We start from the raw sequence: 17,246 nt of genomic DNA, 5'->3' as shown, positions 1-17,246 counted from the left end.
AACAGTAAAGAAACTAGGAAATGAAGCTATCCAATCTGAAATAAATAATATATATATCATCAAGAGAAACATGTAATAAACTTGAAGCTGAAGACATTGTTGACCCGTTGCCTCAGCAGTGCCGGCATTGTTTACGCCCGTTCCAATCGGGTATAGCGGGAAAAGTCGATCTCTCTCCGCCCTCCGACGATAACGAAAGTCAAGTCAAGACAAGACTTTCATGAGGTTCAGCCCTGTTGTTCTTCCCCAGTCATTCGTTTATCTTGGAATAACTCACACCATTACGTCCATCCATCCGCAAGATGGCTAAGCGATCAGGGGAGAGTCCGATGGACTTTGAGTGGCAGTCCAGAGCCCCCGGAGATGTCACTTCACCCTTTTACCAACTGAGCATGCAGCATGACAACGAGAAGAAGCGTTCGTATAGCCCAACCCGCACAAGGTCTGCATTTAATAGAGTCCTAATATTGGATGCAGGACCCCACAGCACATTCGATTCGCCCGAGAAGAAATCCATGCCCGCCCTCCGCGAACCCAACTCCCAGCCCTTCCTTTTCTCGCAGCCCCGAGCTCAAAACCCGCCCGGTACTCCCAAATCCTCCTTCGGCCCGTCAGCCTTCATGACCCCGCGCAAATTCGACTTGGACTTCTCGTCGGGTCCCGAAAATATGTCGTCCCCCGAGAACGCAGACAACGAGGACACCCCCGAGCCGCCCTTGAAGACCGGAGCGCACCGGAATTCCCTGTTCGGCATGTACGGGCGCTTTGCGCCGAGTCCTGGACGTGGAGAGATCCCTCGACTCAACCATTATTCAAATGCCCTGGCGCGACGAGTGCACAAAAGACGACGGAGGGACAAGGCTCTAGGCCAACAACTGCGGGGTCAGGACAGTGACGATGACAGTGACCGGCCCAGCAGCAGCGAGTCCAAGGTCGTCCGCGTTCAAAAGCAGCGGTCTGGGCCGGCAGCGGAACCGCGTCCCGCGGGGTCGCGCATGTCATTTTCGGACTTCTTTGCGCTTCTCGAGGCGCATCCGCATGTACCGAGCATTCTGTCGTGGTGGGCGCAGCTGGTGGTCAACCTGTCGCTGTTCTCGCTCGCGGTCTACGTGGTCTTTGGATTTGTGTCGACCATCCGATCGGAGTTTGAGCAGGCTGCAGAGGAGGTGTCGGATACTATACTGGCGGAGATGGCCGTGTGTGCGAAGAGCTATGTCGACAACAGGTGTGCCGGTGGTGACCGACTCCCGGCCCTGGAGACCGTGTGTGAGAACTGGGAGCGCTGCATGAACCGCGACCCGGCCAAGGTGGGCCGAGCCAAGGTGTCTGCACACACGATGGCGATCATCATCAACAGCTTTATCGACCCGATCAGCTGGAAAGCAATCGTACGTTACGATCATCCTTTCTATGTCTGGGAGATCGACAGTACTGACACATCTTGCAGTTATTTTTCTTGGCTACGATCTCGACCGTCACGGTCGTCAGCAACTGGTCGTTCCGTTCGTTCAGAAACCGCCTCCATCAACACGAATATACGCACCAACCACCTAGCTTCTCCCGTCAGTCGTCGGCTCAGCACCACCCCGCTCTCGCCTCATCTCAGATGCATTTCCAGCCCCCCTCGGGATACGATTATCCCAACCAGGCGCCAGGCGCGGATTTCGACCACAAAGACGCCCCGCCCTTGTTGCTTGAACATTCGCAAATTCGGGGATTTGGGACCGAGCGAAACCGGGAGCGAGCAAACCACATGCGAACCCCTAGCCCGGTCAAGCGTACCAGGAACTTCTTCTGAATGGTAATCATCGTCTAAAACGAATGAGTTCCGGGCTCTATGCATTTCAAGGTGGACCCTGGCGTTAATACTGTCTTATCTGGTGTTATTTATCTTTACATTCATTTTCTTTTCTTGGACACATTATCTCCTTTTGCTTTCTTGGTTTCTTCCCCTCTTCATTTCATTTTATTCCTCTTAATTTTATCTTACATTGGGATTGGCGCATCGTTTAACCGGCATGGTGCCGCGATTTGCATAAGAGGGGGATATCATAGGTGTTAATCTGTTGGACTTTGTACATACTAGAGAATCATCCTACCAACAGAACTCTCCAACGTCTGATTTCCATTCAATCTTGTGTTACAACATTTTTATTCTGGGTTTGCCTTTGGAAGTCCGAACAAATGCTGATACGGCCACAAGACAGGGATGCAAACTTAGGCAGAGCCAAGCCCGACTTACTCCAATAATTAATTTAGAATGCAGTCTAAGGTTTTGGACCTAGACATGTCCGTTGGAGCTCCGTTCCTAAACCGGGGATGGCGTATCTTGTCTGGACCATACAGCCTTATCTCATTAATCATCGGGTCCATACCCCTCAGGGGAAAAGGAACCCTTGAGCGGTTTCAGGGCGATGGCCTAAAATGTTCCGGAATCTTAGCGCCTTGATGTCGTTCTTTTTAACCTTTTTGACGATAACGAGCGGCGATGAAGAACTCCTTTTCAGGAGCGGCAGGAGTGCCACAATCATAACGCCGATTGCCTTATATTATGGCCAGCTGAATAACGCCATCAGGATCTCCCAGGATCATTAGAGGCTTGGGCTTCTCGCGATAAACTCTTGCAGCTTGATGACGGTCCATGCCGATGCAATTATGAGGCTAATAAGAGTTACATTTCCAGCCAAGAAAGATAGTACAGGCGTGCCGTCTGTGCAGCATCATCGCCAGCCAACCAACATCCAGTGCTCCCTCTTCACGGGTCTCTATCGTTGTAACCCAAGGAATTACATCGATCCTGGTATATAGTCACGCACGCCCAGAAACACACCCTTCTAGTCTAATATACCGATACCTAATCATGTGGATGCAGATAGCGGAGTCCGGGACAATCGGATCGCTCCGTGTCAAGGAAATGGCTAATACCACCCTGGGCGACTATGCTACCTACCACTATCGCGTTAAGCAACTTCCCCGCAGGGAGCGCGTAGGTAGCCCTGGTAGATTGAGACTGGGAATGTGGACTGGGGTATAAAGACCGCGGAAGACGGCCCCCCGTGAAGCATCCCCCGAGTGATCTGTCCACCAGCGCGGTACACATTCTTCACGATGAAAGCCTCAATCCTCTCTCTTCTTTCCGCGTCGTCGGTGGCGCTGGCCTCGCACACCGGCGGGAAAATCATGGGCGGTCTGATGACGCACAAGCTGGAGACCCGCCAGCGGGCCCGCGACCAGGGGTTCTTCAGCTTGAACAAGTATCCCGATGCGGGCGCAACGGCCTGCAAGGATGGAAAGGCTGGCGAGTACTCTTGTGAGAATGTCGACTTGCTGGGCTTCATTAGCCATCAGGCGATGGAGAGCAAGACCCGTGAGGGCAACGATGTGTGGGGTAAGTGCATGACTTCTTGAATATGGGAGCACTGCGTGAGGCTGGGCTTGTGGGACCCTGTTGCTAATACCCTGGACTAGGCTGGACGTCTGAGGACGGGCGCGAATTCGCCATCGTGGGCCAGACGGACGGCACGGCGTTCGTGGAGGTCATGGAGGACGGAAGCCTCGAGTATGTGGGCCGGCTGCCGACGCAGACGGAGTCCAGTCTCTGGAGAGACATGAAGGTGGTCAAAGACCATGTCTACATTGGGTCTGAGGCCGAGGGGCACGGGCTTCAGGTGTTCGACCTGACCAAGGTAGGAGACACCCCAACCCATTCCCGAGTGTTTGGAAAGAGATAGGTCTGACCTATCGCATTAGCTCGTGAAAGCAAGCAGCAACAGCCCGACGACTTTCACCATCGACGAAGATCTGAAGGCGTGGTATAAGGACTTCGGTAGCTCCCACAACATCGTCGCTCACGAGGAGACCGACATGATCTATGCCGTTGGCACGGACAGGGAGGGCGACTGCGCGGGAGGTCTGTGGATGGTTGACGTTTCGGACCCGGCGAAGCCGACATCCCCAGGGTGCGCCAACGAAGATGGCTACGTGCATGATGGTAACTCCCCCCCCTTCGGAGAATATCATTTTGAGAGCGTACTAATCGAACTACAGCGCAATGCGTCATCTACGCCGGCCCCGACAAGCAGTACACCGACAAAGAAATCTGCTTCAACTACAACGAAGAGACGCTCACAATCGTCGACGTAACCGACAAAGCCAAGCCCGTCCAGATCTCCAAGACCCCCTACGAAGGCGCCGCCTACACCCACCAAGGCTGGATCGCCACCGCCGACATGAAGTACCTCCTCCTCGACGACGAGCTCGACGAGCAAGAGAAGACCGGCGCCGCCGAGAACGGCCACACAACCACCTACATCTTCGACATCACGGACCTGGCCAAGCCCAAGTACACGGGACTGTACCAGTCGCCCGTGCGATCGATCGACCACAACCAGTATGTCATCGACGGGCTGACCTACCAGAGCAACTATGGTAGTGGGCTGCGGATTGTTGATGTCAGCTCCATTGCGGAGGACCCCACGGGTAAGGGCTTCAAGCAGGTGGGCTTCTTTGATTGCTATCCTGAGGATGATGAGGCTGGGGGTGAGGTTGAGTTCGTGGGCAGCTGGAGTGTCTACCCTTACTTCAAGAGTGGGACTCTCATTCTGAACAGTATCGAGAGGGGACTTTATGCGCTGAAGTACCAGGGATGATTTATCTCGGTGGATTTGCATGGGGAGTTGGGCTAGGAATAAACCATATGACTGAGATTGGTACATTCAATAGCATTGGAGCTCAATAGCATTGGGAGAGTACAACTGTTTTTCGTCCAGAAGAAGCCCAGAATACACAACAATAAATCTACAGATACCAACCCAAAGAATCCAATCCATACAGATTGATCTCAGAAAATAGGAAGCATAACAGGATCATCAAAGTCAAATATTTCCTCTCATACACTCAACCCTCTCTCTACACGTCCCGAACACACAATCCCAAACTCGAGTCAGCTTCCCGTAATGCCCACTCACTCTCCACCCAAGCCGATGATGAACATCATGATCCTCCACAATGATCTCCACAACCCAATACTGCAAAGCAGCAGAGTCTCAACCAGGTGAGTAGCGGGATGACGTCAATGTTAAAAAATCTTCCCTCGACGCCGAAGGGTAGGAGGAGTAAGGGGCTTGAATGGTGCGACTCGTGCATCGCGCGGTGGTATCAGTAGAACCAGAAACCGAGCACGAGGCTGTAGATGCCGATTGTGGGGAAGAGTCTCCACCAGGAGATACTGGTGGGGGAGAGTTGGTTGGATTGGTAAGAGAGGTAGAAAGGGAGGATGGGTCGGACGAAGTGAATTGATATCAGGCTGATCATGATCTGGCTTACTTGGGTGGTGGGTACGTCGTCTGGGGCCCGCTAGACTGAGGCCTAGACGGCAGAGGATGCGCAGACCGTGGATGCTGATTAGACTGTGTGCGCTGCTGTAGTATAAGAAGGTTGAGAGGGGGGGTGAGGTTGTGTCCTGCACACCGTGCGTAGAGGTGGTGGGTCGTGAATACTAGGCTACCGTAGAAGATCAGCCAGCGGTGGAGCTGCCACTGGGGGATGTAAGGACCTTTGTCTGTTGTTTGGTGGATTGGGACTGTCTTGCCGGGAGTGATGAGTCGGATCCGAAGTCTTTCGCATATAAAGTGGAAGATTCGATCTCCACCGGGGAGAGTGGTGGACTTCATTGTGTTGGTCTGGGGATACGAGCCCGTTTGGGAGACTCATATGATAAGGTCGCTGCGGACTTTTCTCGCGGCCGTGGATGGAGCGATCTCATTGCCCTTGCATGATCTGCAGTGACCATTTATATGCCCATTGGTTGAACTATCGTCAGGCTGCACGCTTGTACTGATGAGGGTAGCTGGCGATGTCGATTAGGGTCTGATTGAATCGACGCTAGACGTAGGAGGGTTATCTCGGCAAATGGTCAATCGCTTAAATGCCAGGTGGTCAAAGATAGATCCATTTCCTTATATCAAGTCGCATCGATCTACTCGGTGACAGATGTGGGCCAGGATCGATGTAAACCACTGTATTTGTAGGGTTCGGTGATGTATGTGACCGGCTCAATCACTACTCCTACAACAGTTTAAGCCGTTTAAAATATGGCAAATTGATCCCACTCTATAACAACTCACCATATTCTCAATGCAAGGGACTTACATTTCCTGCGAGGTTTGACGAAAAGTGATTTTTGGAGTGTGACTTGGGAGGACATGGAATCATGGTGGATTAAACCTGTTAAGAAGAAAGAATTTCCCAGTACTGATTATGTATGACCCTGGAAATTGCACTCTGATGGAGGTACCGGGTGAAGTCCTCGTACATGGATGGATTGATATACAATTGAGACTTCCACCTCCATCTGTTGATGACTGCAGGACGGGTCAAGCAGATCGGAATACCTTCATTGATCAATGTATTGAGGGTTCCAGCTGGAGTACACGACACTCACTTTTACAACCCTGCTGCCACAGTTGAAGGATTCATCTACATTTACATCACGATAGCCTGGGTCTAGTCGAGATGAATGCATCGACCGACAGGAATGGCCCCGGCATAATGCTGGCTCCGGCATTGAGCTTCGCCCTCCTCACCCTACAGATTCTCCTGGCCACGACTGTCCTGGAAAAAACGAAAAGCCGATCGCTCTACCGTTACACCGGCATGCTCGTCATTATCCTAATCACATATGCACAGCACAGTCTACAGAACTACCCCAGAATCAACGCCACGTGGGGCGCCAGCTTAGGAGTCACCCATTTCATATACGCCGTGCACTTGGCGAGCCTTCTCTTCCTCGAGAAGGCCACTCCGAAAAGCGCCCTGGGGCACAAGCCCACCGGTGCCAACAAGCATTCACCCCCCCAGAAGGACCACTCGATCGCGTTCCGGCTCTGTTCCAGCACCCGTGGCATCGGGACCAACTGGCAAGTCAAGAACATACCACCTGTACCCGGGGTACTGCACGCACGGGCACCCCAGCGCGCCACGAGGGGTTTTCTGCTTCGACAGTCTGCCATCATCTGCTGGATCTACTGCTGGCTACGCGTTATCCACCTTGTCTGGAACCAATACATCCAAGGATTGAGTCAAACGCTGTTCCCGCTGGAGGAGGAGAGCGCCTTGTATTCTCTTGTGTTGGAACGCGCCATCGTGCGCATGTTTTCTGGGTTCGTCGTTTTGATGGGAGGTGTGAGAGCAAGTCTCGAGCTTGCGTATCGGATCGCCTCCGTTCTGTGCGTCGGCCTAGGTGTTTCTGGTGCTCAGGAGTGGCCTCCGATGTTTGGTAGCACCTGGGAGGCATACACGCTACGGAAGTTCTGGGGGTGGGTATACCTTCTCGTCTGCCCTATCCGTATCGGTAGACTGCAGTCAGACGTAGACATATATCGGGCCTGATTGACTGACTGATTGTGCAGCAAATTCTGGCAGCAAGGTCTTCGATGGCCCAACTCCACCGTGAGCAGCTACATCACGGACAACATCCTAGAACTGCGTCGCCCCTCGCGGCTAAGACGGTATTTGCATATGTTTCTTGTATTCCTGATCTCCGGTCTGCAGCACCTGCTGGGTTCAGTCTTGATGGGTGCCCCCTGTCGCAGTCAGGGGGTTCTCGGGTTCTACTGCTCGTTTCCTCTCGGAATCTTGATCGAGGACTGCGTGCAGGCAGTATGGGCTAGAATATTTCCGGATACATCGGGGCCGAGACGCCGCACCCTTCTTTGGAAGCGAGGCGTGGGGTTCGTCTGGGTAGTGGCATGGTTTTCGCTTACGGCACCGGGGTACATGTATCCTATTCTGCGATTGGGGGGCGATGAAATTACGTTGTTTCCTATCGATCTGGTCTGTGGATTGGGCTTGTTTTCTCTTTGTGGTGTGGTGGTCGTGGGGGGATCTGTCTTTGGGTCTTTGCTGGAGCTAGTATCTGATGATACGGGGGAGGTTTATAGAAGATACGCACGAGAGGATCTAAGGTCCCAATCCCAATATCAACTAGTCTATTTAGAGACATGGGAAGAATATAGCACGTATTCCACTTGGACGAATAGATCTGGATTCGTTTTCGGTGGCATAAAGGCGTATTGTGCTATGGTATACATGGGCAAATAAGCCTCAAACTACTTAAGAAAGCGAGTGCCACTCCTTGGTTCTTCATCATCCTACCCCACATTCCCAGGTTACCCAGTACTCCATATAGAGGCATTCTCGTGCCAGAAGTGGGTCCGAATTCCCAAGTACTAATAGAGGAGAGGATATGGTGCTGGACTGGTGGAACCAGACATATCACTAGTACGTCGATCCACCGTTTACTCATATGTTGATGACGAGAGTTGTGTCTGGTCTGGTTCCACTTTGCGCATTCTTCGCTGGGTAGCGAAGTAACTATTCCCGGGGTTCGCTTTCTCTCTCGCCGTGTCAACACTTCCCAGCTCTCGGATGGTAAGCGAGGACTTCTCAACCGTCTCTTAGCCTTATATAAAGCAGATTTCTCAACTGATACCTCGAAAACGCGAGAAAGGTCGAATCCTTTCTCAAAGGTAATGTTGGGCGATCAACACGTCGTCAGCGGGGACGCGTGGATCCAGCGAGCGGGGAAGCGGGGAAGAAGACAACGGGGCTTGATATCATGGCAACTCGGTTACGGAAAACAGACGCAACCAGATGATCAGAGCTACCCCGCAGTCAGCATAAGAGAGTCCAACGGAGAACTTCTCTTGAACCCTTCCAACTTCATTCTTCTTGAGAATCGAGTCGTGGGAAGTGCACAATGGAATCGCCCTTATCGTCACTGAACTGCCCGGCGGGCACGAAGATGTACCTGCTGGACCTGGGTACATTGGAATGTGACGAATCATGGTTCGTCCAGCTTCTCTGCTAGAGACCTTCACGGACTAATGGATTATCACGTCCAGGATCATCCGTGGAGCGAACGCAAGCTCCGTGAGCAACGAGAACCCTACGAACAAACGCCGCCAGCTCGTCGTGCTCTCGGCGCTCATCGACTATCCCGGAGTTGGCCTCATCCTGTATGAGACCGGATGCGCCGAAGACCTGCAAGTGGTGTGTTATTCACCCTTCCCCCCACCGAAAGAAGTCAGTTCCTAACAGGTAAAACCACAGAACTGGGGTGAACACATCACCGACATCTTCCCCCGAGTAGCCTACGAAGAAAACAACCGCCTCCCCGCCGCAATCGCCAAAGCCGGCCACAACATCAAAGACGTCAAGGCGGTAATCATGGGCCACCTGCACCTCGACCACGCAGGGGGCCTGGAGCACTTCGTCAACACAGACGTGCCGATCTACGTGCACGAGGAGGAGTTCAAGCACGCGTGCTGGGCCGTCGCCACCAAGGCCGACCTCGGCGTCTACTTGGGCCATTACATGCTTCTGGAGAAGTTGAACTGGCAGACGTTTAACGAGCCGCACCTCGACCTGTACCACGGGATTGTGGTGCATCATTCGCCGGGACATACGCCCGGGCTGTGCATTATGCAGGTGAATCTGAAGGAGAGCGGGACGTTTATCTGGACGAGTGATCAGTTCCATGTGAAGGAGAACTACGAGGAGGGGGCGCCGCATGGGGGGCTGGCGAGGGACCATTCGGCTTGGTGGAGGAGTTTGCAGATGATTCGGAGGTTGCAGAGGCTGTATGGGGCTACTTTGGTTTTTGGGCATGATCGGGAGGTGGCGTTGAAGTTGATCAAGGAGAAGGAGTTTTATGAATAGACTGTTATTTATTTCCTCTATACTGGGGGGATATCAGGAAATAATGGACTTACTTCTATACATGGTATTTCTCTGTCGAGGATAGCTTCGAGAGATATGGCCCTGCTGGGCATTGTCAACGACATAAAAAAAAATTTTATAAGCAAAACGTTGATTGACACCTATTCTAGGAGAATAACTTGAACTTAGACAACTCTCGAGCAGTCGTAAAGATCCTGAAAGTGTCGTATAGAAGAGTCCAGCTGTTGGGAAGGATGTTTGACTCTGTGCTCTAGGAAAGGGACGGCGTAGGAGACATCGCTAATATGATCGGAGCTATCAGGATGATAATATCGTAGAAGATGAATCAATATGGATCTGATTGAAACCTATTCTCGCTAAGCTCCATACAATATAGCCCAAAGTTTCCCCACTACCCTCGACTGAATTAGTGTGTAGTCGGCAGTGCATGGACCGAGGCGGGGAATAGATGAAGATAATATAACCACGACTAAGATAATGATATAGGGCACTATATCGCAATTCTAAACCATGCACCCCTTGTCAGAGCTAACAAGCGATGATGCAGTGTCTGACAAGCGAGGGTGGGTCTATATGTAGTTATCTAGACTAGTGGCTGGTGTCATATAGTTCTTCGCTTAGAAGATATATGCTCGGCTATTTCTGTGTATATGTATTTGGTAGTGATAGTGAATGATACAGTGATAATCTGTCATGTGTAGCTAGATCATGTCATTTCTGTATACTATCCTTATGATATATCAAAGAGTAAGCAAGGTGAATATCGTAGTCAACTCTCCAACAAGACCTTTCACTACCAACATGTCGGACCCGACGGAACACGAAGATATCCAAGACAAGATCGTCGTAGACACTCCCCAGATATATCAAATAGATTAGACCACCACCATACCGATCGCCTGAACAAGGATGAGCGGGCAGAAACCGAGGCGCTTGACAACGGCATCGGTAGTGAACGAGCAATATAAACAATGAGATAGCGTACTAATATAATGACAGACTGTTGATCCCCCGCTTCAATGTCCTAGCCCAATTAATCACCCCGCAAAACAGCCAAGCCTACTGGTGGAGAATCCCTCTGTTCCTGAGACAAGAGGAACCGTCGACGCTCAGGCAGATCACGAAGCCCTAGCCCCCAGCTCGGTCTACTACCGAAGCGCCTTTTCTTCAGCGCCTCGGTCGAGCGTCCCCATCCTGGCTTGACACCGGCAGTTAGTTCGTAAGTTTGACTTTTTCCCTATGGCTAAACATACCTGCGACGACTCTAATCAGCAGATCATTCCTAGCCGGGCATGATCGGGTGATTCGTGGCTGTTCCTGGCGGGTCTGGGCTTAGCCCAGCCCTGTAAACGAAGCGTGATGATACTCGACAGGATGAAACAGACCCCGCAACCGAGAGTTTGGAGCAACAGGGAGTGTTTCATTTACGTCTGGTCTTGACTTCGGGACATCCTAGGGTCGGCACTTGCTCGGTCGAGGAGTATTCACGAAAAGCCTCACGGCACTGCCTATACTACACTATACTACAATGCATTAACTCTCCATCAAGTCTTCAACCCCAGGCAGAAGGATGAATATAAATAGCAGTCAATGACCCAGAAGAACTTTTTTGAGAATCATCCAGATCCAACCCTTCCATTCTTTCCACTCCTCACAAGTCCAGCCAGCCCAACAAGCGCAACCGCCTCCAGCAAAAATGGCCATCAAGTCCTTCCTCATCGCCGCCCTGGCTACTCTGGCCATCGCCAACCCCATCCCCGAGCCAGAGGCTAACGCCCTCGTCGCGCGCCAGGGCCTCAACTCCAAGGACATCGAGGAGGGCATCTGCCGCCCCGTGACTCTGATTTTCGCTCGCGGGTCGACCGAACAGGGTAACATGGTAAGTCTATCGCCAATGCAATGCAGCTATACTTTGGTCGGGTAGGAACTTACACGGGTAAAACAGGGATTGATCATCGGAGGCCCGACCTGCGCTGCCCTGAAGGCCAAGCTGGGCGCCGAAAACGTCGCTTGCCAGGGCGTCGGCGGTGACTACACTGCGAACCTGCTCCCCAACTTCCTGTCCGAGAACACAGACCGCAAGTCCATTGCGGAGGCCACCAAGATGTTCACCATGGCCAAGGAGAAGTGCCCCGACACGCAGATCGTGGCCGGTGGATACAGGTAATTCCCTCTTTTTTCCTTTCCACTAGGATGAACTAGTGTGTACGCGAATGAATGCATGGCTAACATGGTAAACCCAACAGCCAAGGATCCGCTGTCATCGACAACTCGGTCAAAGCCCTCGACGAAGACCTCAAGGCCCAAGTCAAGGGCGTGACGCTCTTCGGCTTCACCCGTAACGTCAGGGACAAGGGCACCATCCCCAACTACCCCAAGGAGCAGGTCAAGGTGTTCTGCGCCTTGGGCGACATGGTGTGCGTGGGCACGCTGATCATCACACCCGCGCATCTGACCTACGGAATCAATGCGAAGGAGGCTGCTGAGTTCCTGGCTGGTACTGTCAGTATCTAAATGCGTTGAACGCGTCGGCTTTTTTCTCCCCAATGAATTGGGTGGGGAGGGGGACTGGGAGGCCTCCCAATGAGAGATGATGGAGACGAGCTAGCTGTGCTGGACATATATCACGTTGTTGGACTGTGGATTTATTTCTATTCTTGTCATTAACCTTTGAGAGACGTCTCTACCAATGGATTGAATTTTTGACTACATACTTGTTTTGCTCCGCGTCGAGTTAGGTTAGTATGGTGGGAGGGGCCCAGGAGGTGGTTCCTGGACGTTAGGGTTCAGCATGTCTTACTTTGTGACTATACTAAGCGATGACCGTGTCGGAGGGCATGTGCAGATCGGGTGCCTATCTTTAGTCCAGGGGGTAGATTGAAGAACCTAAGCGAGATCGTGTCATCTCTAGCTAACTCCGTAGCTTGTAGCACTTGGATTATCTTCTCCTGAATTGTATATCGTGATACTTAATCCTGGTCGATTTGCACCTCACGGTCCGGCCCGCGCTCGTCGTGCCCCATGCCCTCAGTGCCTGTGGATTCCACCTCCTTCTGTAGCTACCCAGCCACCAGAGTGGGCTCAGAAGGAGAGAGTCGACGGACAACGTGCGTGTCCGTTGTATGAGCTACTCCAGTTCAATCACATCCTCATCCAATAACTCGTCCTAAGAATCTAGCTAAACCTCTTGCAGGATAACCCCGCAATCCACTATTATACCCCGCGTGCCAAGTCAACGGCCTCGAGCGCCCGGGAAATTTCCCACAAGTGAGATGCCGCAGACCCGGTTCCTAACTTCCTACCTTGCACCGTAAGCCGGAGCACCTATACATACGGTTAGCAGGGTATGCAACCGAGCGATTAATAACTAACAATCGCCCATCATTACCCCAGATATAACCGCGGTTAAAAGACCCGCCAAGTCGGCAACTGCCAAAGCCACCTAATTCCATTCTACCCACCCCCGCCTGCTTCTCCTCATCGGATATTTTCTTGAGGGCCACTGATGGTCAATAGATTGTCCATTGGATTGCTCTGCTCTATTCCTGTTTAGACTAGGGGTCCGGCTAAAGTCGCGCCTAGAGCCCCTTTCGGATGGCGCGGTTTCCACTCTCTGGTGGATGCGGGTACTGTTTATCGAACAAGATCGCCTGTGATGCGCAGAATGGGACGCCCTGTTTAACGTGTAGACATTGGAAGATACGCTGTCCACCCGTGGGTGGGGGTGATGATGATCTGCCCGTGGACATAACTCAGGATGAAGACGGGTTAAGTGTCTGCGACCATGAGGGGTTGGAAGGTATGGAGTGAGTATATAGCCTGCGGCCACTGGCTGACGGCTTCCAGATGTCGATGACGTCGAAGAAGACCAGATGATCTTCGCACGACAGACACATCCCCTTGTCCATTACATGAAGCCGCTAGATTCTCTCATATCGACCGCCCACGACGTGCTCTTGGGCCCGCGGATTCCCTCTCCATACAATGGCCTTCTTCCGCTGTACTTCGAAGACCTACCGCCGCATATACCGCTCGAGGATGTCCAGTACCTCGCGCTGAAAGGCGCCTTCACGGTCCCGGATGCACCGTTGCGCAATGAGCTCTTAAACACCTTTGTGGTCAATGTCCATCCGGGATTGCCCTTGCTCGACCTGGCAGACTTCCTGCAGCCAATAGCTATCGGCGATGGACAGTCGCGTATTAGCCTTCTGCTTTTCCATGCAGTCATGTTCTCCAGTGTTGCGTTCATTGAACCAGAACACCTGTATCGTGCTGGATACTCCTCGCGCAAAGAGGCACGCAGGGAGTTCTTCCGGAAAGCAAGAGTAGGCATTGCCCTTCCGCGCAGATCCCCTTGTTGGCCTTTTTTTCTCAGACAGAGCAGGTCCTCTACGACTTTGACGTCGAAGCCGACCGGGTGGTCCTTATGCAGGCAGCGCTGCTGATGACCTACTGGCACGAAACGCCCGACGACCCGAAAGACTTCCACTACTGGCTTGAGATCGCGCTCTCGATCGCGACATCGATCGGCCTACAGCCCGTGCCAGATCCGGGCGACTACCTGGGGCCCACGGGGCTGTGGAAGCGCCTCTGGTGGTGTGTCTACACGCGCGATCACCTCAACGCAATCAACCTGCGCCGACCGCCCATCATCCGCGAAGAAGGATGCAGCGTGCCGCTTCCCACCCTGTCGGACTTTGAAATCCGCGTCTTCCCCGAAGAAACCACCCAGCTGCTCGGAAGCTGCAAGATCCTCCAATCGCCACAACATCAGAACCAGCTGGCGCAGATCTTCATCGAGAAAGCCCGGCTCTGCACCGTCATCAGCCGTATCCTCCGCGCCTCACTGTCTACATCGTCCCAGTGCGACCGCCTGCTGGAAGACTGGCACACGCATCTCCCCCCGGAGGTCCGGTACCAGCCTCCTTCCGCTCCGGGTCTCCCCGAGGTCGAGAAACCGCTATTCGTGCACCGCGCATGGCTGAACATGATCTTTCTCGCTGCATCCAGCGCCCTACATCGCCACCAGACGTCGCGCAAAGTGAACGACCCATCCGTCTCCGTGGAGTCCTTGCTCAGCGACCTGTCACGGAGTCAGGTGCAGCACGCGACGCAGGCGATCGCCACGGTCGCGGAGGGCCTGGGTCGCGTCGACGCCATTCACTACTTACCCACCACGACGGTCGGAATGCTTCTTCCCGTCCTCACCATCCACATCCTCACCATCCGGTCCGGGCAGCCCGATACGTGGGTGGAGGCGTTCTGGTCGTTCTACCAATGTATGAAGGTGTTGGAGAAGCTGGGCGAGGTTTATGCGTCGGCGGAATCCATGGCGTCTTTTTTCAATTCAACTGTGTGTGGGGATCAATCCGATGCGGGGATGCCGGCATTACTGAAAACGGTCCTGACCAGTGCTGAGTTGGAGTGTTTTGGACGATTGGTGAGAGAAGGAGGCACAGGAGGAATTCAGGGTCTTCCGATCGAACGCGAGATCAGATGAATCAAACCATGGAATGTTTGTTTTGTTTGGGTGGGGCGGGGTGCACGGGCCACCACATTCCTGCCAACCTTAATAAACTCCTTTTACTCCGAACTTCCATTCAAACATCACGGTCGACATCATGCCATTTCCCCTCTTTGGCCAACCTCTCTAGATACCAGACTATTTCAAGAAGGTCTAATTCCACTTTATCGATAATGAAATACCATTGCACAACACCACACCCCAAGGATCAGGATCTATGGCACCTACCCACGACAGCCCCTCGGGTTCCGACACGGGGAACCCTAGCCCCTATAATGACCGGCCCCTGTTCCGCTATGCTACCCTACTCGCAATCCGGACCCTGCGGGCAATGCGACCCCGGACGGGTAGCGTTCTCATGCTGACCGATCGCCTATGCGTCAAGTATGGCCAAGGGGTGCACTTAGCCGAGGCGTCCACCATGCGCTTCATCCAGGAAAACACCTCCCTCCCCGTCCCCAAAGTCGTCTGCGCGTTCACCCACCACGATCAAACCTACATCGTGATGGAGCGCATTGACGGCGAGATGATCGGGTCGGGCTGGACCTCCCGCAGCGACAAGTCGAAAAGTCGACTGCTCGACCAGCTGAAATCTATGGTCGCGGAGCTGCGACAGCTGCAGCCGCCGGCCGGGATGGGCGTCGCGTCTGTAGAGGGCGGGTCGCTCTTTGATGTCCGGATCCATCCGTCTATGCGGTTCGGCCCGTTTGATGATGTAGAGGGGTTTCATGGGCATTTGCGAACTGGGCTGCATCTGAATGCTGGTCTGGATCCGGAGATCCAGACCTTGATTGAATTGCAGAGCCGCACGTGGCCGTTGAAGCTTACGCATGGCGATCTGAGCAGTCTGAACATTTTGGCCCGCGGGGATGATATTGTGGGCATTGTTGACTGGGAGAATGCGGGCTGGTTGCCTGAGTACTGGGAGTATACTTCAGCTTGCCAGGTCAATCCGCAGAATTCGTTCTGGATTGAGGAGGTCGACAAGTTCCTGACCCCGATGCCGCGGGAGTTGGAGATGGAACGTCTCCGCCAGAAGTACTTTGCAGATATGGCCTAAGAGTACTGTCCTTACACCGACGCTCGGAGGATACGCTTCATCTCTACCTGATATACCTTTTCATATCTCGTCATTATTCATCCGGTTCATCATGCACACACCGACGACATCACGACGCCATGTACAACACTATCGGCCTTCCCAAGCATCGCTCAGACCACCTCACCCGATACTCTCCTTCCGCTGGATGAGATCGTACGTCGGCGCGCGACTCATATCAAAAACCCCCTGCCCATCAAACCGATGCTGGTCCTTCTTTTCCTGGCAATAGTCCATCGCCGCAGCCCTCACGGTCTGCCAATCGAGAACGCACTTCCCCAAGACTTTCTCCTCCGCCTGGGCCCTCTCCACCGCCTCCTTCACCCAAGAAACACAATTCCACCCCCCCACATCCCCACGAACAGGCGTCGTGCGCAGGATCTCCGTTAACCGTTGACTATCCTTCACCTTCCCGACCATGATTCGAACCAGCAACATGCTCGTCGCTCCCAGGCGACAGGGCGGGTTCTCAAAGACCCATTCCGTGCCCTGCCCGCCCGGCAGGATCCGCTCCTTGACGTGAAATCGCATCCCCATCAAGCCGTCGGTTTCTTTCTTGGGCCCGAGAATGAGCGCCCAATGGTATCTGCATGTGGTTGTCAATATCCACCCCAGCGACGATCGATGGATTCAAATCCGGCGAGAGACTTACGTGTCTTCTTTGTCCGGCATGGCGGGCGCTCCTCCCCGAACATACAGTGCAACATAAAGCCGGTCTTTATTTGATGGCATTTTCTTTCTTTTTTTTTCTTTCTTCTTCTTCTTGTCGTACAATGTTCGCAGACACGGTCTGTACAATAGCGTCGCGTGATACCGTATACTTCTTTGTTTATACACCACACAGCATGTACTTAGCAGGGCAAATTTATGGCCCCATTTTCA

General features: G+C 53.0%; 8 protein-coding genes across 8 annotated transcripts; 7 read left to right on the top strand and 1 right to left on the bottom strand.

The window, feature by feature from the left end:
• Positions 1 to 230: 230 nt before the first annotated feature.
• P168DRAFT_303457 (putative nuclear envelope protein Brr6) lies at positions 231 to 2,116 on the top strand. The gene is made up of 3 exons (XM_024838759.1): positions 231 to 417; positions 478 to 1,388; positions 1,448 to 2,116. The coding sequence occupies exons 1-3, from the start codon at positions 303 to 305 to the stop codon at positions 1,796 to 1,798; spliced, it is 1,377 nt and encodes a 458-aa protein (XP_024694313.1). The 5' UTR covers positions 231 to 302; the 3' UTR covers positions 1,799 to 2,116.
• Positions 2,117 to 3,108: 992 nt separating this feature from the next.
• P168DRAFT_326047 (uncharacterized protein) lies at positions 3,109 to 4,744 on the top strand (the record flags this gene model as incomplete). The annotated part of the gene is made up of 4 exons (XM_024841077.1): positions 3,109 to 3,388; positions 3,469 to 3,686; positions 3,751 to 3,991; positions 4,048 to 4,744. The coding sequence occupies 4 exons, from the start codon at positions 3,109 to 3,111 to the stop codon at positions 4,647 to 4,649; spliced, it is 1,341 nt and encodes a 446-aa protein (XP_024694312.1). The 3' UTR covers positions 4,650 to 4,744.
• A 1,805-nt stretch (positions 4,745 to 6,549) lies between these two features.
• On the top strand, positions 6,550 to 7,398 carry P168DRAFT_341276 (uncharacterized protein; the record flags this gene model as incomplete). Its single annotated transcript, XM_024841799.1, has 1 exon — positions 6,550 to 7,398. One exon carries the CDS (start codon positions 6,550 to 6,552, stop codon positions 7,387 to 7,389), a length of 840 nt encoding a protein of 279 aa, XP_024694311.1. The 3' UTR covers positions 7,390 to 7,398.
• A 1,360-nt stretch (positions 7,399 to 8,758) lies between these two features.
• On the top strand, positions 8,759 to 9,720 carry P168DRAFT_266416 (N-acyl homoserine lactonase family protein; the record flags this gene model as incomplete). The annotated part of the gene is made up of 3 exons (XM_024834969.1): positions 8,759 to 8,847; positions 8,904 to 9,051; positions 9,112 to 9,720. The coding sequence occupies 3 exons, from the start codon at positions 8,759 to 8,761 to the stop codon at positions 9,718 to 9,720; spliced, it is 846 nt and encodes a 281-aa protein (XP_024694310.1).
• Positions 9,721 to 11,393: 1,673 nt separating this feature from the next.
• On the top strand, positions 11,394 to 12,255 carry P168DRAFT_303454 (putative cutinase; the record flags this gene model as incomplete). Its single annotated transcript, XM_024838758.1, has 3 exons — positions 11,394 to 11,620; positions 11,687 to 11,904; positions 11,988 to 12,255. Exons 1-3 carry the CDS (start codon positions 11,438 to 11,440, stop codon positions 12,253 to 12,255), a joined length of 669 nt encoding a protein of 222 aa, XP_024694309.1. The 5' UTR covers positions 11,394 to 11,437.
• Positions 12,256 to 13,634: 1,379 nt separating this feature from the next.
• Positions 13,635 to 15,206, top strand: P168DRAFT_250569 (fungal specific transcription factor domain-containing protein; the record flags this gene model as incomplete). Its single annotated transcript, XM_024834222.1, has 2 exons — positions 13,635 to 14,066; positions 14,126 to 15,206. Coding segments are annotated over exons 1-2 (1,494 nt in total), but the record flags the coding sequence as incomplete, so codon positions are not given.
• Positions 15,207 to 15,482: 276 nt separating this feature from the next.
• P168DRAFT_296089 (kinase-like protein) lies at positions 15,483 to 16,325 on the top strand (the record flags this gene model as incomplete). The annotated part of the gene is made up of 1 exon (XM_024838090.1): positions 15,483 to 16,325. One exon carries the CDS (start codon positions 15,483 to 15,485, stop codon positions 16,323 to 16,325), a length of 843 nt encoding a protein of 280 aa, XP_024694307.1.
• Positions 16,326 to 16,406: 81 nt separating this feature from the next.
• P168DRAFT_129649 (uncharacterized protein) lies at positions 16,407 to 17,215 on the bottom strand. The gene is made up of 2 exons (XM_024832671.1): positions 17,017 to 17,215; positions 16,407 to 16,950 (listed from the first exon to the last, which is right to left on the bottom strand). Exons 1-2 carry the CDS (start codon positions 17,094 to 17,096, stop codon positions 16,488 to 16,490), a joined length of 543 nt encoding a protein of 180 aa, XP_024694306.1. The 5' UTR covers positions 17,097 to 17,215; the 3' UTR covers positions 16,407 to 16,487.
• Between the last annotated feature and the right edge of the window lie 31 nt (positions 17,216 to 17,246).

Source organism: Aspergillus campestris, assembly GCF_002847485.1.
Source record: "Aspergillus campestris IBT 28561 chromosome Unknown P168scaffold_4, whole genome shotgun sequence".
Taxonomy (NCBI): domain Eukaryota; kingdom Fungi; phylum Ascomycota; class Eurotiomycetes; order Eurotiales; family Aspergillaceae; genus Aspergillus; species Aspergillus campestris.
The sequence above is the reverse complement of the archived record's forward strand: the minus strand, read 5'-3'. Positions and strand labels throughout refer to the sequence as shown.

What these genes read in the sequence shown, in the direction of transcription:
- P168DRAFT_303457 (XM_024838759.1), top strand. Translation starts at nt 303, where the DNA reads ATGGCTAAGCGATCAGGGGAGAGTCCGATGGACTTTGAGTGGCAGTCC. An exon ending in GCATGACAACGAGAAGAAGC is followed by an intron (nt 418 to 477) that starts GTTCGTATAGCC and finishes TATTGGATGCAG; the next exon opens with GACCCCACAGCACATTCGAT. An exon ending in CGATCAGCTGGAAAGCAATC is followed by an intron (nt 1,389 to 1,447) that starts GTACGTTACGAT and finishes CACATCTTGCAG; the next exon opens with TTATTTTTCTTGGCTACGAT.
- P168DRAFT_129649 (XM_024832671.1), bottom strand. Translation starts at nt 17,096, where the DNA reads ATGCCATCAAATAAAGACCGGCTTTATGTTGCACTGTATGTTCGGGGA. An exon ending in ATGCCGGACAAAGAAGACAC is followed by an intron (nt 16,951 to 17,016) that starts GTAAGTCTCTCG and finishes AACCACATGCAG; the next exon opens with ATACCATTGGGCGCTCATTC.